This window comes from Lactuca saligna, chromosome 7, assembly GCF_052625555.1.
Source record: "Lactuca saligna cultivar CGN05327 chromosome 7, ASM5262555v1, whole genome shotgun sequence".
In the NCBI taxonomy this organism is placed as follows: domain Eukaryota; kingdom Viridiplantae; phylum Streptophyta; class Magnoliopsida; order Asterales; family Asteraceae; genus Lactuca; species Lactuca saligna.
Genome location: NC_136423.1, coordinates 36,609,184 through 36,623,621, shown reverse-complemented (window position 1 = coordinate 36,623,621; position 14,438 = coordinate 36,609,184). Strand labels below are relative to the sequence as shown.

Genomic DNA, 14,438 nt, shown 5'->3' with positions numbered 1-14,438 from the left:
TTATAAATTCTTAAAACCAAACTCCATTTGAATTTTACTTTATCCAAAAATTATTTTACCATGTGAAAAACTAATTTATCAACCACACATAATAATTTCATAAAATAAACAACACAAACATACATAAACTTATATGTGCCTAAACATAACCAACTAATGACATTTTTTGTGAGCCAACACAAAAAATATCAAGTTCATTCTTAATATGACATTTTAAGGGACCAAAAATATTCTTATAATGTTGTTATAGAATCTCCAACTTGACTAAACACCCCTTTCTTGGAAAAGATTGAAAAAACCTCTTTAAAGCATTATTTCAACAATTGTCACTAAAAGTCCAACAGCACTTTGCAAACAGCATTAGTGACACTTTTAAAAAAACTATCACTAACTTTTAGCATGTTGTTAAACTGGAAAATTGCTCTCTGGCTTTCAAAAAACGGCTCCAGCTTCATTTCTTGTTACATTTTTGTACAAATAAATTATTTCTAACAAATAATCTATAATAATCAAAAAATAATAATCTATTTAATTCATTACATACTATATCAATAAATAAATTATTGCAATCTTTTTTATTATAAAAACATCAAACACAACAACACAACAAACATAATGATCCTTAGCTAGTTTATGCACATCATACATATCAACATATACATTAAACAACCTTTATTTTCCAAGACAAATTTAAATGACAAAAGATACATGAAAAAATTTTGTCACATAAAATAACAATTATAAAGTTGTTATAGAAAATATATATGAACTTGTTTTTATATAAAACCAAGTTATCAAAATTCTCCAAAAACTAAGATTTCCAAAAATCAAAAAATCTAACCAAACATACAAGATGGCTCTTGATACTAATTGTTGTGTTTTTATTCAAAAACTATTTTCAAAAACATGATTTTCTTAGCAACAAAAGACTTGATCATTTTTGAATAACATAAACAAGTTAAAACTAACAAGAATCATTGTACAAAGTTTGGAAAGAAAGCAAACACAACCGAAGGAGAATAAGAAGAACAAATAATAACCTTTGTAGTTCTTTGGATCCTCTTGAACGCTTGGAAGTTAATGTAGAATGGTGAACTTTAGAAACAACAACAGAAACCAACTTGATGTAGATGCTAATCTTAACTCTTAATCTCTTAAGCTTGAAGTTCATAACCAGAGTATGAAATTCAAGAAAGTATAAAAGCAAGTAATATATTCATGACTTAAGAAGAAAATGAGAGTGAGTAACGTACCTAACATGTTACGGCTTTGTACATTTGTTAATACAAGAGAATGAAAGCCTTACTCTCATATATATAGCATACACAATGCTCATGAGTCATTAACCATTAAGCACTCATGCGCCTACTAGCTAGATGGTTCCCCATGCTTCTCATTACTTTACATTAAATAAGTATATGACCACTCCCTTTTTATGAATAAACTAGTCAAAAGACCACACATTTTATCTCTTAATTTTCGAAAATAAGAAAGGCAAAAGAAGAAAAAAGTTTTATATTTTATAAACCAAGTTTATAAAATGTAAACTTTAACTTAGTGGTAAAAGACAAGAATATTTATCTAGTCCAAAATGTTGTGCATGAGTTATTAATTCATACCGTATAAATTATATATAATGTTACTTGCTAATTAAAATTATTTTTTCCTACAAATAAATAATTTTTAATTTAATTATAAGAGTTTATTGAATATTTATTAAAACCAATTTCTAATAAATAATTAATTGTATCGAGTTGTTGTTAGTGTGACCCTTTAGTACCATATGTTAATTAGCAATATCACGTTAATATGATTCTTGAGCATACTAGATCTTTCATCTATTTCCTAAATTATGTTATATCTTGAGCTTTTTGTGTGATTTTCTATTTTTGTCATAACTTAGAGTACTATGAGGTGATTTTTGGAACGAGAATGAGTAGTTGTGAAAGGTAGTAGAGGCCTATACTACCCATAGCATAGGACTCACAATTAGATAAAGAAAAGTCACATGGTTACTAAATATCTAAGTAGTTGACATATTTTGTTCATTTCCATCATTACCTTTATTTCGATAATGACTATGAAGATAAATAATATTATGACCCTAGTGTTTATATCGAATTGAGTCCCAATAATCTACAAATTAAGTTTGACATAGCATCTAACTTTAGATTAAAAGAAGGATAATCAAAGTGATGAATAGAAGTATTGTGATCACTATTAAGACTAACCAGCCTGTAGCTAGAAGTGCTACATGCTAGAATGTGATTAGATCACATTAGGACATGAAGGAAAGTATCATCCATGTTGGAGTCTGACTCAAAGAGACCTAAGTCTAGTCGTTGCATCATATGGTGAAAATTCATTAGAAACACGACCCATCATTCTGTTATAGTAGTCAAAGTAAAGATCTTAATTTTTTTCAGGAAGGGGCATGAGTCTCTGATGCAGATAAAATTTAGAATGGAGAGCGGAAGCTAGATTAAGCACCGCAATTAGTCTAATAGTGAAAGACTCAATAGAAAAGACATAAGAGTTATGATTATTACCTAGGATGGAAAGCTAAGGTGCAAAGTCATTATACAAGCCATGTTTTGTTGATGATTCAGGGACATAATTATCCTAAGGGAGAGATAATTGTAACACCCACAAATTCAGGTTAATCAATTAAGATATAATAAGCAATAATAATAATTTTTTATAGAAGATTATTTAGGATGAATAAACTTAACCAAAGTTATATTATATGTGACAAGGACTTCGAACATATAAAGAACATTGAAATCTGACATCGTATGAAAAAATTATGCTTCTTCGAAGTTTCGCGATTAAACCGGCACGACTCTATGTATCGTAAAAAGTAAAATTTTGATAATTTACTTTTTAGAATTAGTGATCTAAATGAAAGTCGTAGATTTCGCAATATAGAAAGAGTGCATATAGAGAACGTCAATCTGACTTCGTGAGATGAAGTTATGATTTTTCAAAGTTTCAACATAGTAGTATGCACAAAGAAATCGAATTAGGGAACGGTAGGTTATTAGAAAAAATAATCTAAATGAGAGTTAACGAACTCGTTAATATCAGTCCGACAATATAGAGAACATCGAGAATAGACTCTGCATATAGGAGTTATGATTTCCATAGCGAATTCAACATCTTAAGCCTATGAAAAATATAAAATTTTGATCGAGTGAGAATTGGCTAATGGGATCTAAAGGAAAGTTATAGATATAATCGAGAGCTTTCCTATTATATAAAGAACATGGAAATGGAGCTTATATGAAGAAGTTACGCCATTTTGAAAATCTAGTAAATCATATTTGTGACGTCCACAACGTGCACCATGAGAGAGCACCACGTGGCATGGTCGAGGCAGCCCCTTTCTTCCAAGACAACTCAAAGTCACTCCATATGAAACACATACGTGCCACCACCATGTGGTGACATGTGGCATTGTCTAGAAGGATGATGTGGGAAAGGGGATGGACTTCACGTGGTAGGCGACCAAAGGAACGACCAAGGCGAAAGAGCGCAACATGTCTCCCCTGTTTCTATATATAGTTGATGTGTAACACCATGGTTTCCAGGTATTTAAGATTTTAACTTTGTTGTATTAATTTTTGTCATTTTGGTCCAAATGCCAGGCGTTTGGCATAGAACGCTATGCGTTCAAACGCCAGGCCTTCTATGATGGATGCCAAGCGTTTGCACGCAGAGACCCAACCCTAATTTTTAGGGTTTGCACCCTATTTAAAGAATATTATGGCCTCAAAACCCTTCACCACTCCATCTTCCATCCTCATTTCGAAAACCCTAAGTGTGTAGGAGAATTTAAAGCCTTAGGTCATCTTTTTATCATTTAGTGTTCCTAATAAGAGAAGAAAGATCTTTGGAGTATTATGGTTTCTCTCTAGCTTGCAGATTTGGATTCTTGACATCTTAGAGCATCATTTTGAGGTATAAAGTTCAGATCTTGATGTCTCATTTGTTAGATATTGATTTAGAGCTAGTTTATGTTCTTTTTGGTCCCAAAGACTTGATCTTTGTGAGTTTGGAATGCTCCAGAGGATTGGATTGTCCTTTCAAGCCTAGTACTGAGTCTAGAACCATAAAAATGCAATCTTGGGTCGTCATAATCTTCCATGCAAGAGTTTTGGATCCTTATAGTTGATTTTGAGTTAGGATCTTGGTGTTGGGTTCATTGTAGCCATGCATGGCCATAAAGTTTGCAACTTTATAGTTATAGACGTTCCATTATGATTGGTTCTGAAGTTTGGACATGAGATCTTAAGCCATTAAGACATCAGTTTAGAAGTTGGGAATCAGCGAGCAAAAGCTAGGCGTTTGCATGGGAATACCTAACATTCAGATGCCAGGTGTCATAGGTGGAATGCAGGCATCCTCAGTAGAAGCCTAATAGATCGATTTTGGGCCTTCAGCTATTAGGGGTTCGAGGCTTAGTTTAATTGGGCTTTGGTGATCATTTTGGTTTTGGGACTTTCGAGTAGTTTGATTGGGCCTTGGCCTTGGGCCAAGTTAGATAAAGGGAAAATGGTCTTTTACCCTAGCTTAGACTCTTTGATATGGGTTAGAATCCAATTATTAATTGGATGTGTTTTATGATGACATCGCGGGGATTTGATAGACTAGTTGATAGAGATTTATCTGAATGCTTCAGCAATTAGAGGTGAGTTCTATTCACCATGTTTAGCAGGTCAAAGGCACCAATGTCAACCCGTGGCTTATTATGTTAGGATGCTAGATGTCTACGTGACTCGTGCATATGTATGTGCTTGTATGCTTACTAGGCGGTGCCCAATGGTTATTCTGCATGCCATTACTTGTTATACTTGTATGTTTGTATGTTGGGAGGGGCATGTTATGCGAGTTAGGACGAGGCCCATTATACTCAATGGTTGGGGCCCATTATGTGAGTTCAGTCGGACCCCGTTGTACTCAGTGGGCAGGGCCCGTTATGCAAGTTAGGGCTAGGACCGTTATACTGAATGGGGGAGGCCCATTATGCGAGTTAGGTTGGGGCCTGTTACACTCATCTGGCGGGGCCCATTATATGTTTGATACGTGTGGTATGTGGTATTTGGGGGAAACTCACTAACCTTTGTGCTTATGGTTTTCAGTTTATATTTCAGGTACTTCTGGTGCAAATGGGGAAGAGCTCGGTGTGATTACAGTGCACACACTATTTTTTTTCCGTATTATTATGATTACTTTGATGTTTTATGACTTAGATAATACAATTGTATTTACTATGGTTATGATGATGTTTGGATAACAATTTTATTAATTTAAAAATTGAAATTTTTGGTCTATATTTTTGGGATGTTTCGTGCCGATTTTTGCTCATTTCCTCACTAATTCACTTTAAACTTCTCAAAAACTCTCTAGCACTCAAACTCGGTTTCTCCCCACGTTTTAGAATATTTTAGTAGAGTTTTTCGAGCTCTAGGAGCCTGATGAATATAATTTTTGGGTCGAGATTTATGTCCGCAGAATTTCCTGGTTTTTGTTAAAACATCTGTAAGTTAAACTACACTCTTGTGCTTTCAGTGTAACTTATATTTATAGTTATAACTCGTTATTATGAACCTACAAATAAGAATTATCATTAATTCCAAGTCGCTAAACTAATTTATCTACTTGTGGGGATGATCTCTAGGTTGGATTTAATGAGGTGTTTAAAGTGAGATTTCCAAATAGTATACTCTATATACTAAAAAGACCCTACCTCTGATATGATCCTACCTGGTTGTTCTTTACTTGATAGATCTTGATGTAGAAAATAGAATTAGTGAGGAATCTAGACTATCATTAGCCACCAGGAGTGTTAGGCTAAGACTTAGTAATCGCCATACTAAATCTCGTCAAAGGAAGAGAAAAAGTCATTACACGAATCTCTACCAAAGTCACTAGTCATTCACCTAAGTCAAGTGAGTTCATAGTTACTTTCAAACTTACACATAGACACAATTATCCTAAATGCTTAAATGTTATGTGCGCTTCTTGATGTGTTTAATATATATGTACAACATGATATAGTTAATACTTGATTAAATAGTATATATTGTATCATACTTAAAATATGATTGGGTAGTGAAAGGTTGCGTGAAATAATAAATGAGAGGTTAAGATAAGTTAGGGATATTCAAAATAATAAGTTGTGACCCATTGTGCTAACATGTTGTGCTTACCTAAAACTACTCTTGTACTCAGAAAAGTATCGTGCAAAATAATAAGTTGGGACCAAAGTACCATCATATTGTTGTGTGTTCCCAACATACCAATGTATTCTTGTGCCTAGATGTTTTAGGAAAAATAGATGAAGACCACTGTTGATAGATAGATCCTTTAGCAAGAGATCCCTCGATATCACTATTTAAAGGATTATAAGTGAGAATAATGAGAATAAATAATTGGTCTATTTGTTTGCTGATGTATATGTATAATTAAAATTATAATATTATGGGTTGGAAACCCTCTATAGTCACCAGGTTTTCCAACCTGAACCACTCAACTTCTTTGTATCACTATTAGTGTAAGAAGTTATTTGGGTAATGACATATGTGTATGCTTGATATTTATGGAGTTTGTAGGCTTCTAGTATAAATACTGTAAGGACTATAATATTTTGTTATGCTTATGTTTCTATATTGAAAATGACATCCCGAATTCTATAAATAAAACAGATTTCTTTGGAAATGCATTGATAATATTATTATCATGATTTTGGGACAAATTCCTCATAATTAACCTTTTAAAAGAATACTATGATTTTTAATAAGCATAAACAAATAAGTATTTTATGGCCGTAAAATTGGGGATGTCACATATTACCATATTGAAAACAACACTGCGGCATAGGCCTTACCGTGTTGCGATAATTGCATATCAACAGCTCCTTAGCGGATTTCATTCCAGCTTTGGGATAGTTTCTTCCAATCTTCTAAAACTCATAACTTCTTCATTTTAAACTTGAATTTTGTGATCTTTATATCCACGCAAAGGTGAGGATGACTTCTACAAATCTATTAAGTTACTTTAGACTGACTACTTATAGGTCTTAATCTATTAAGTGACAAACAAGGGTTAAAAAGAATAAAATTTCCATTTATCCTTTATGTCCTAAATGTACCATCGCTTGCATTTTGTCTCCAGAAATCACTTTTAAATGTTACATAGTCTTGTTTTGACACATTTTATGAAGTCGCATCTTCTCAATTCATGAAATTCCTCTAATGACCAAATTGCCCTTTAGGTCAAACATTTACCCAACGCTAAATATCTCTAAATTTTGTGTTGTTACACGTTCGTAGAAACTCCAAGTTTGTTGAAAGCCTACCTCATGTAATGATTCTGTTCCAGTTCCAATTAAAACATATATCTTGACCCACTTTAACCAGCCGTTGATAAGTATTGTATGATGGCTCTATATCTAGCGCATGGAGTCTTGGGAAAACCATTGAATGTTTTGTCTCACCCAACCAAGTGTCGGACCAGAATTTAGTATAATTGTCAGAACCAAAGATATGAGACAACATACCCTTAAAGTCCAAGTGAAATATCTCCATACGTAAGTACAACAAGCCAATTGTCCGCCAAACACCTCCGCATACAGACGAGGGCCTAGGTCATCCAATACCACCATTATTACTATGAAATGAAATTATGAACTTTTTCCAAAAATAACATTTTTCGGTTCTAAATTTCCACCACTATTTACTTAGGAGGTCATAGTTATAAGCTTTGAGACTTTCGATATCGAGACCGCCTTTCTTTTTAAAATTTCTAGTATTTTTCTAAACCATCCAAATGATTTTCTTTCCTATTGAATTTCCTCCCAAAAGTAATTTGTTCTAGATACCCTCCATGATGTATATAACCTTGCTAATGCTAAGGCTTTGAAAAGAAGAAAAAAAAAAGTATGATCATAAGCTTTTGAGGACAGCTTTACATAGAATGAGCCTACTCTCGAATGATGAATTCATTTTTTTCCAAATGGAGCCTATTTTGTAACTTGTTAATCACCATAAACAAATTTGAAATACGAAACATCTTTTCACCCATCGAGATTCCAAGATAATTTAAAAGAAAAGCACCTTCTTTACAATGCATCCATCTAGACATGCCCGCCACCTCCTCATTAGAGACACCAGTGCACATGAATTTTCTCTTTTCAAGGTTCACTTTAAGGCCGGAAGTTAATGGAAACATCTCAAAATTCTTATTCAATTTGAAGCATTTCCCTGGGGCCACTCACCAAAGAAGATAACATCATCCGCATATTGGAGGATGGAGAGGTTTGGACCATTGTTAGGGTGACTAACTCCCCTATACAGTCCTACTGAAAGTGCTTATTTAAGAGCAATATTTAGGCTTTCGTTTGAAAAGATGAAAAGGAATGGAGAAAGACGATCCCCTTGTCTAATCCCCTTCTCAATAGAGAAATCGTTTGTAGGAGAGCCATTTACAAGTACTTAGATCATTTCGAAATAGATACAATAAAGGATCCACATTCTCTATTTACTATCACAACCCATTTGTTGCATTGTGTTATCTTAAAAGCCCAATTAGGAGTGATAAATTTCTTTTTGAAGTTGACTTCAAAAATTAGCAACTTCCCTTTACTACTTTTAGCCATTTTGATGATCTCGTTGGCTATTAAGGGCCCGTCTAAAATGTTTCTCCCTTTGAGGAAGGTCGTTTGCTCCTTGCTAATTACATTCCATATGACCTTTTAAAGCCTTTCTTCATGTAGCTTAGAGATGGTCTTCATTATGCACCCGATCAAGTTGATAGGCATACAATCTAAGATAGTCAGCGGGTCCTTGGTCTTAGGAACAAGAGTAATGAACGAGGCATTACTAGCAAAATTCATCATAAAGTGTTCTTCAAAGTGTTTCACTGCTATATAGATATCCAACCCAATAACATCCCAATTTTTTTTGATAAATGAAAAAGAAAATCTATCCGGACCTTAACATTTTAAATTACCGCAACCTAACTTCATCAAAGGTAAATGCAACTTCCAACATGTTGTTTTAGATAGTCGTAATTTTCGTGAATCTTTTACTGGTAAAGCTTGGTCGGTCTCTAAGATCTTCATGGAATTTCTATTTAAAGTAGATGTACACAAATTCCTTTATCCAAACAGGATTATTCTCCTAAGATCCGTTGATATTAAGCCCAAAAATTCTAGAGTTTTTGCTTCTAGAACTGACCAGACCATGGAAAACAATGTGTATTCTCATCTCCCTCAAGCACTCATCTGCATTAGGACTTCTGACGGATGTCATGCAGTTTTTGGGCTCCTAGATCATACATCTTGGCAATGCACTCATATCTCTCTTTTATAGAATTCTCATTAAGAGGTATGACTTCAAGAATGGTTTCAATGGCCAAAACCTATTTTTTAGAGCATTTGTCTTGATTTTCTTATCATCATTAACTTTTTCCCACCAATTCCTTATCTTACCTTTCAAAAACCGTAGTTTTCTGGAAAGGTACTAAATCTTGGAGAAGATTGAACAATCGCCAAACCGAGACCAACTATCTAGAACAACATTTTCAATACATGCATCAAGTAACCAATAACAGAAAAATCTAAAAGGAATAGGGCTAAAATCTTAGTCATTCGTATCCAACAAGATAGGTCAATGGTCACTATGAATTCTATGAAGAGCCACTACACTCGCATCTACCCAAGCAAAATTGAATTTACCATTGACCAAAAAACAGTCAGGTTTACTAAATTTGGCACCATTTTTAGTTATCCAAGTGTATTTCCTCCCTCCACCCCCCCCCCCCCCCCCCCCCCATTTTCTTCAAGTCAAGTGACCCCAAAGAGTTTATAAAGTTATTAAAAACAAAGGCACCATTAGTATCAAACTTGCAACCCTTTCTTTCATCGACATTTTGAACCCTAACACCCATATATGTTTGATAGAAAGAAAAAAAAAATTCATGATAAAAAAACGCCAAAGAAAAACTTTGTATGATTACGTCTAGACATATTTATCTTTCTTACAGGAGATTGATGACGGCATCTTAAATGTGCAACTTATATACTTTTGAAAATTTATTAGTGAATCTAAAAGAATATATGATTTGAATTTCTGATTTTATTATCACAATAAATAAAATGACATAATTTAGTAAGCTTAATTATAGTTTTTTTTATTTAACATGTTAAAGAAATATAGAATATAAACTTTACTTTTACTAATTTGTACAACTATCAAATAGTTTATTACTAGTGTTCGTTGAAATGTGTTCATAAGCCAAATATTGATGTTCAAGTCTCGTTGGAGACGAGAGAAGTAGTGTAGAGAATATATTATGTTTACCGTTTTAATAATAATAATAATAATAATAATAATAATAACAACGGATACAACTAAGATGAGTTATACAATCAAATTTTCGATTATTAAAAGTCGCATATAAACCGTTCTATATTTTGATTTTATAATGAATTAATTTTATATATTTTATCTAAAGAACTATCTTTTTGAAGAAAGTTATAATCCTATTTCTAAATAAAGATTTAATCTTATAAATGTAGAAAAGGGAGAAAAGTATGTTAATCCCAAAATGGGCGACACCAATATAACGTATGTGATCTAATGTATCTTCCTAAAATGGACCGCAAAGTGGTAACATTCAACTTCTGTCCATTTGCTTGTGAGAAAGACAGCGTTGGCATCTTTATGGTCCAATTTTGAAACATTCAACTTCAAGAAAATGATCATTTTCATAAAGAAAAAACAACCTTTGAACCCAATAAAGTGACAATTTAAAAAGGCACGCTTTTAACATCCAGCATATTGAAAAATAGCCCTTTGTTGCCTTAAACAAAAGGGCCTCTTTCCTTTCTTAGTGGGAACGATCACAAATCGACCAAAATATTTTATGAATTACTCATACGTCGTGTTTTCATATCATATTTCTTTTGTGAAGTAGTTTGTTTTCTAGTGTAGCTGGTTTTCATTTAAGTTTTTAGGGTGATACGAGTTCTTTGTTTAAAAGATTTAAAGATTGTAAATTTAAGAGTATTTTAAAATGGGAAACATGAGAACATAAAGTCTAGGATCTAACAACACTCATCTTTGTCAAACATTTCTTTTAGATAGTGGGGTTAGAAACACATATTCAAATCCTCCATCTCTCTCTCTCTCCAATAAACACATAAATATTGTCAAAGCATAAATAAAGACCCTTCACCCATAATTTGTCAAACTTCTCCCTTCTCTTCCTTCTTCTTCTATTCTGCTTGTTCATTTTCCACTTGTTCTTCTCCATCTTCAGCCATGTCTGAAGACCAAAGAGATCTCTACTACCATGATCCATTCCATGATGATCAAAGAACTAGCGAGACTCTTTTTTCATTCTTTGGCCCCAATTCCACAGTTAGAGACGATTCCTCACCACCAAATCATCAAAGATTTCATGACTACATGGGATTATCTCACTTCTTCAATGGATCTACTGGTTATAACACATCTGCAACAACGTTTGGTTACTCATCTTCTTCATCACAACAAGTTTTTTCTCTTCAAGATGACCAAAACCCCGTGCCTACTCCTGGAAATTTGGTTGCTGTGACTGAGATGACTCCTGTAACACCAAACTCTTCTTCGGTTCGTTCTTCATCTACTGATGCTGCTGATGATGAGCACGAGCTCAATGAAGGTAAGAAGGAGAATCAAACTAAAAGCATACCTGAAGATGTAGAAGACAGCCCTAAGAAAGTGTACGTTTGTATGATGCATCGATCACGATCGAGCATATTAGGGTCCATTTGCTATTAGTTTTTTTTTTGCTGGATTTCAAGATTACGTTCTAACTCTCTAAACTATCAATAGGTCTAAGCAAAAGAAGAAAGAAGAAAAGAAGCAAAGAGAACCACGGTTTGCCTTTATGACAAAGAGTGATATTGATCATCTTGAAGACGGATATCGATGGAGGAAATATGGACAGAAAGCTGTAAAGAATAGCCCTTATCCCAGGTACATACATATATACGTGTATACGTATACATAATACATATAATATGTTAATATATATTCAATGCTTTGATTTGATCACAAAAGTCTACTTCGTTTCTTGGATTCTGATTATATCATAATAAAATTGACTAGTAAATCTTGAATGGTTTCATTTATATAATTTAAAATGAAACCCTATATTCCCTGCAACTACCAATTTTGTATTTAATCTCCAAAGTCATTCGTTCAAGTTTGTTTCACATTCTTAACGCAAGTGGGAAACTGAAGTCTTGTTTCCCATTTTATGTGTGCGCAAAAATGAAAATCGCTTTGATCAAGAATTCATGGATGTGTGCAAAATTGAAATATTTTTTATCAAGAATTCTTGTAAGAAAAAGTTTTGATATGTGTTACAGAAGCTACTACCGATGCACAACTCAAAAGTGCACAGTAAAGAAGCGAGTAGAAAGATCGTATCAAGATCCATCCACCGTGATCACTACGTATGAAGGGCAACACAACCACCACTTGCCAGCAACACTAAGAGGAAATGTTGGTGGAATGCTGTATCCACCATCTATGATGGTGGCACAAGGTGCGATGATGGCAGGTTCTGGCGGCGGCTCAACCTTCCCTAACGAGTTTCTGGCACAGATACCTCACGGTTTCTACAATTCTGGAGGTGGTGGCAGCGGAGGGGGCGGTGGAGGAGGTGGAGGTGGATTATTTAACTATAATCAAACCACCCTAACCCCACTTCAGCAGCTTCAGATTCCTGATTATGGGCTTTTACAAGATATGGTCCCATCTATGACTTTTAAACAAGAACCCTAAATTCAATCAATCATGCATCTCACCCCACCCTCACCCTCACCCCGACCCCTACCTCACGCTATACAACCTCTGACCTTTCCCCTTTGACTTTCACTATTTCATTCATGGATTGGGTGTTGTTTTTGCAGTTGAGAGATCACCCCCCCCATGAATCTTAGATCATGTCTCCTTCTGCACACACAGATATACAACAACACCAACTTATTTAAATTATGTAATTACACTGCTTGGTGCACGCACCTATAATTATTTCTTTGTTGATTATATAAACACTTTTTCACTCTTCTAGACCTCATACTTTATGTTTAAATTCCAATTTAATTTTCCTTTTGCTCTAAAAGTGAATTGTCGTTATGATGAATAGTATTCCATTTAAAGCATTTAATGTAATCAGTTGTTAAACAACATATTTCAAAGTACATATTCATGTTATGATAAATTGATTATTATATATATATATTTTTTTTTTTGGAACAGCGATAATTATGTCACTATATATAATCATACAATATTTAATTAAATTAATAAGAAACATGAAGGTCTATATTACAATTTAATCTTTAATTATACTTTAGAAATAATTAATGTGTATACTTATAACTTCATACTAATGTCAGTTATACTATTTTGGTCTTACTTAACGAAAACAATATAACTAATAGTATTATAGAATTAAAAGAATAAAGTTAATTAGTATGAAAGCATTTTTTTTTTTTTCTTTTTTTCTTCAGAAAAATGATCATGTCATGTTTTAATTAATTGCATTAATGTTGAAATATTTATGAGCAAATGATTGGTTTTGGGGTAGATCATTGACAATGATGCGTAAGAAAGAGAATAAGTACTATATATGATGACATCTTTTTTATGAAACTTATGAACTAACTGAAACAAATATATTTGATAGCATGCACGATCGCGATTGCCAAAAGAATCAGGTTAAGCCGATACAGTGATAATAAGAAACAACCAATAATAAGAAAATCCACGAACCAAGTCAAACTGAAAACGACATAGACCTAAATGCTGTGCTTTTGCGGGTGAAAACTTTTGTGGAAGTAATAAGGAACAAACATGTTATAAATATGATAATAAACGGAAGTAATAAAGAACAACTAATTAATAACACAAATATATATACTGGTGAAAACTTTTGCGGGAAAAAAGCCATAAGAACTTGATTGATATTATAAAATTGACTATAAGAAGAAGGGATTACAAAATTGACTATAAGAAGAAGGGATTCGTAGATTCGATTATGGTTGGGTAATATTGTATTAAAAAGGTTACATTAACAACATATATTCCAATGATGGTATTTGGGTAATATTTTAACAAACTCCACTTTGACACAAATTTGTTCTTTAACAAAAGAACGTTGATAAGAAATAAGTCGAAAATATAAATTGTTGAAAGAAGTTGAAAATAGGGAAATCTTTGGAAATCGTCCTAATTTATCAAAAAGTTTCAAAGTAGAATTAACTTACGAAAAAAAGTCATAATTACGATTTAATCCTTTTTTCCGGTTTATCAGTTTCAATACTTATCCGGTTTAATTAAAGTCTCATTATTTAACCATAATTTCATTAAAATCATATT

At 33.2% G+C, this 14,438-nt stretch overlaps 1 protein-coding gene across 1 annotated transcript; it reads left to right on the top strand.

Annotated features, from left to right (window-relative positions):
• The first annotated feature begins 11,063 nt into the window (after window positions 1-11,063).
• Window positions 11,064-13,179, top strand: LOC145006281 (WRKY transcription factor 71-like). Its single transcript, XM_078965373.1, has 3 exons — window positions 11,064-11,770; window positions 11,883-12,026; window positions 12,422-13,179. The coding sequence occupies exons 1-3, from the start codon at window positions 11,328-11,330 to the stop codon at window positions 12,837-12,839; spliced, it is 1,005 nt and encodes a 334-aa protein (XP_078821499.1). The 5' UTR covers window positions 11,064-11,327; the 3' UTR covers window positions 12,840-13,179.
• Window positions 13,180-14,438: the final 1,259 nt, after the last annotated feature.

Coding starts and splice junctions, on each gene's coding strand:
- LOC145006281 (XM_078965373.1), top strand. CDS start 11,328: ATGTCTGAAGACCAAAGAGATCTCTACTACCATGATCCATTCCATGAT. Junction 11,771..11,882: donor GAAGACAGCCCTAAGAAAGT/GTACGTTTGTAT, acceptor AACTATCAATAG/GTCTAAGCAAAAGAAGAAAG. Junction 12,027..12,421: donor AAGAATAGCCCTTATCCCAG/GTACATACATAT, acceptor TATGTGTTACAG/AAGCTACTACCGATGCACAA.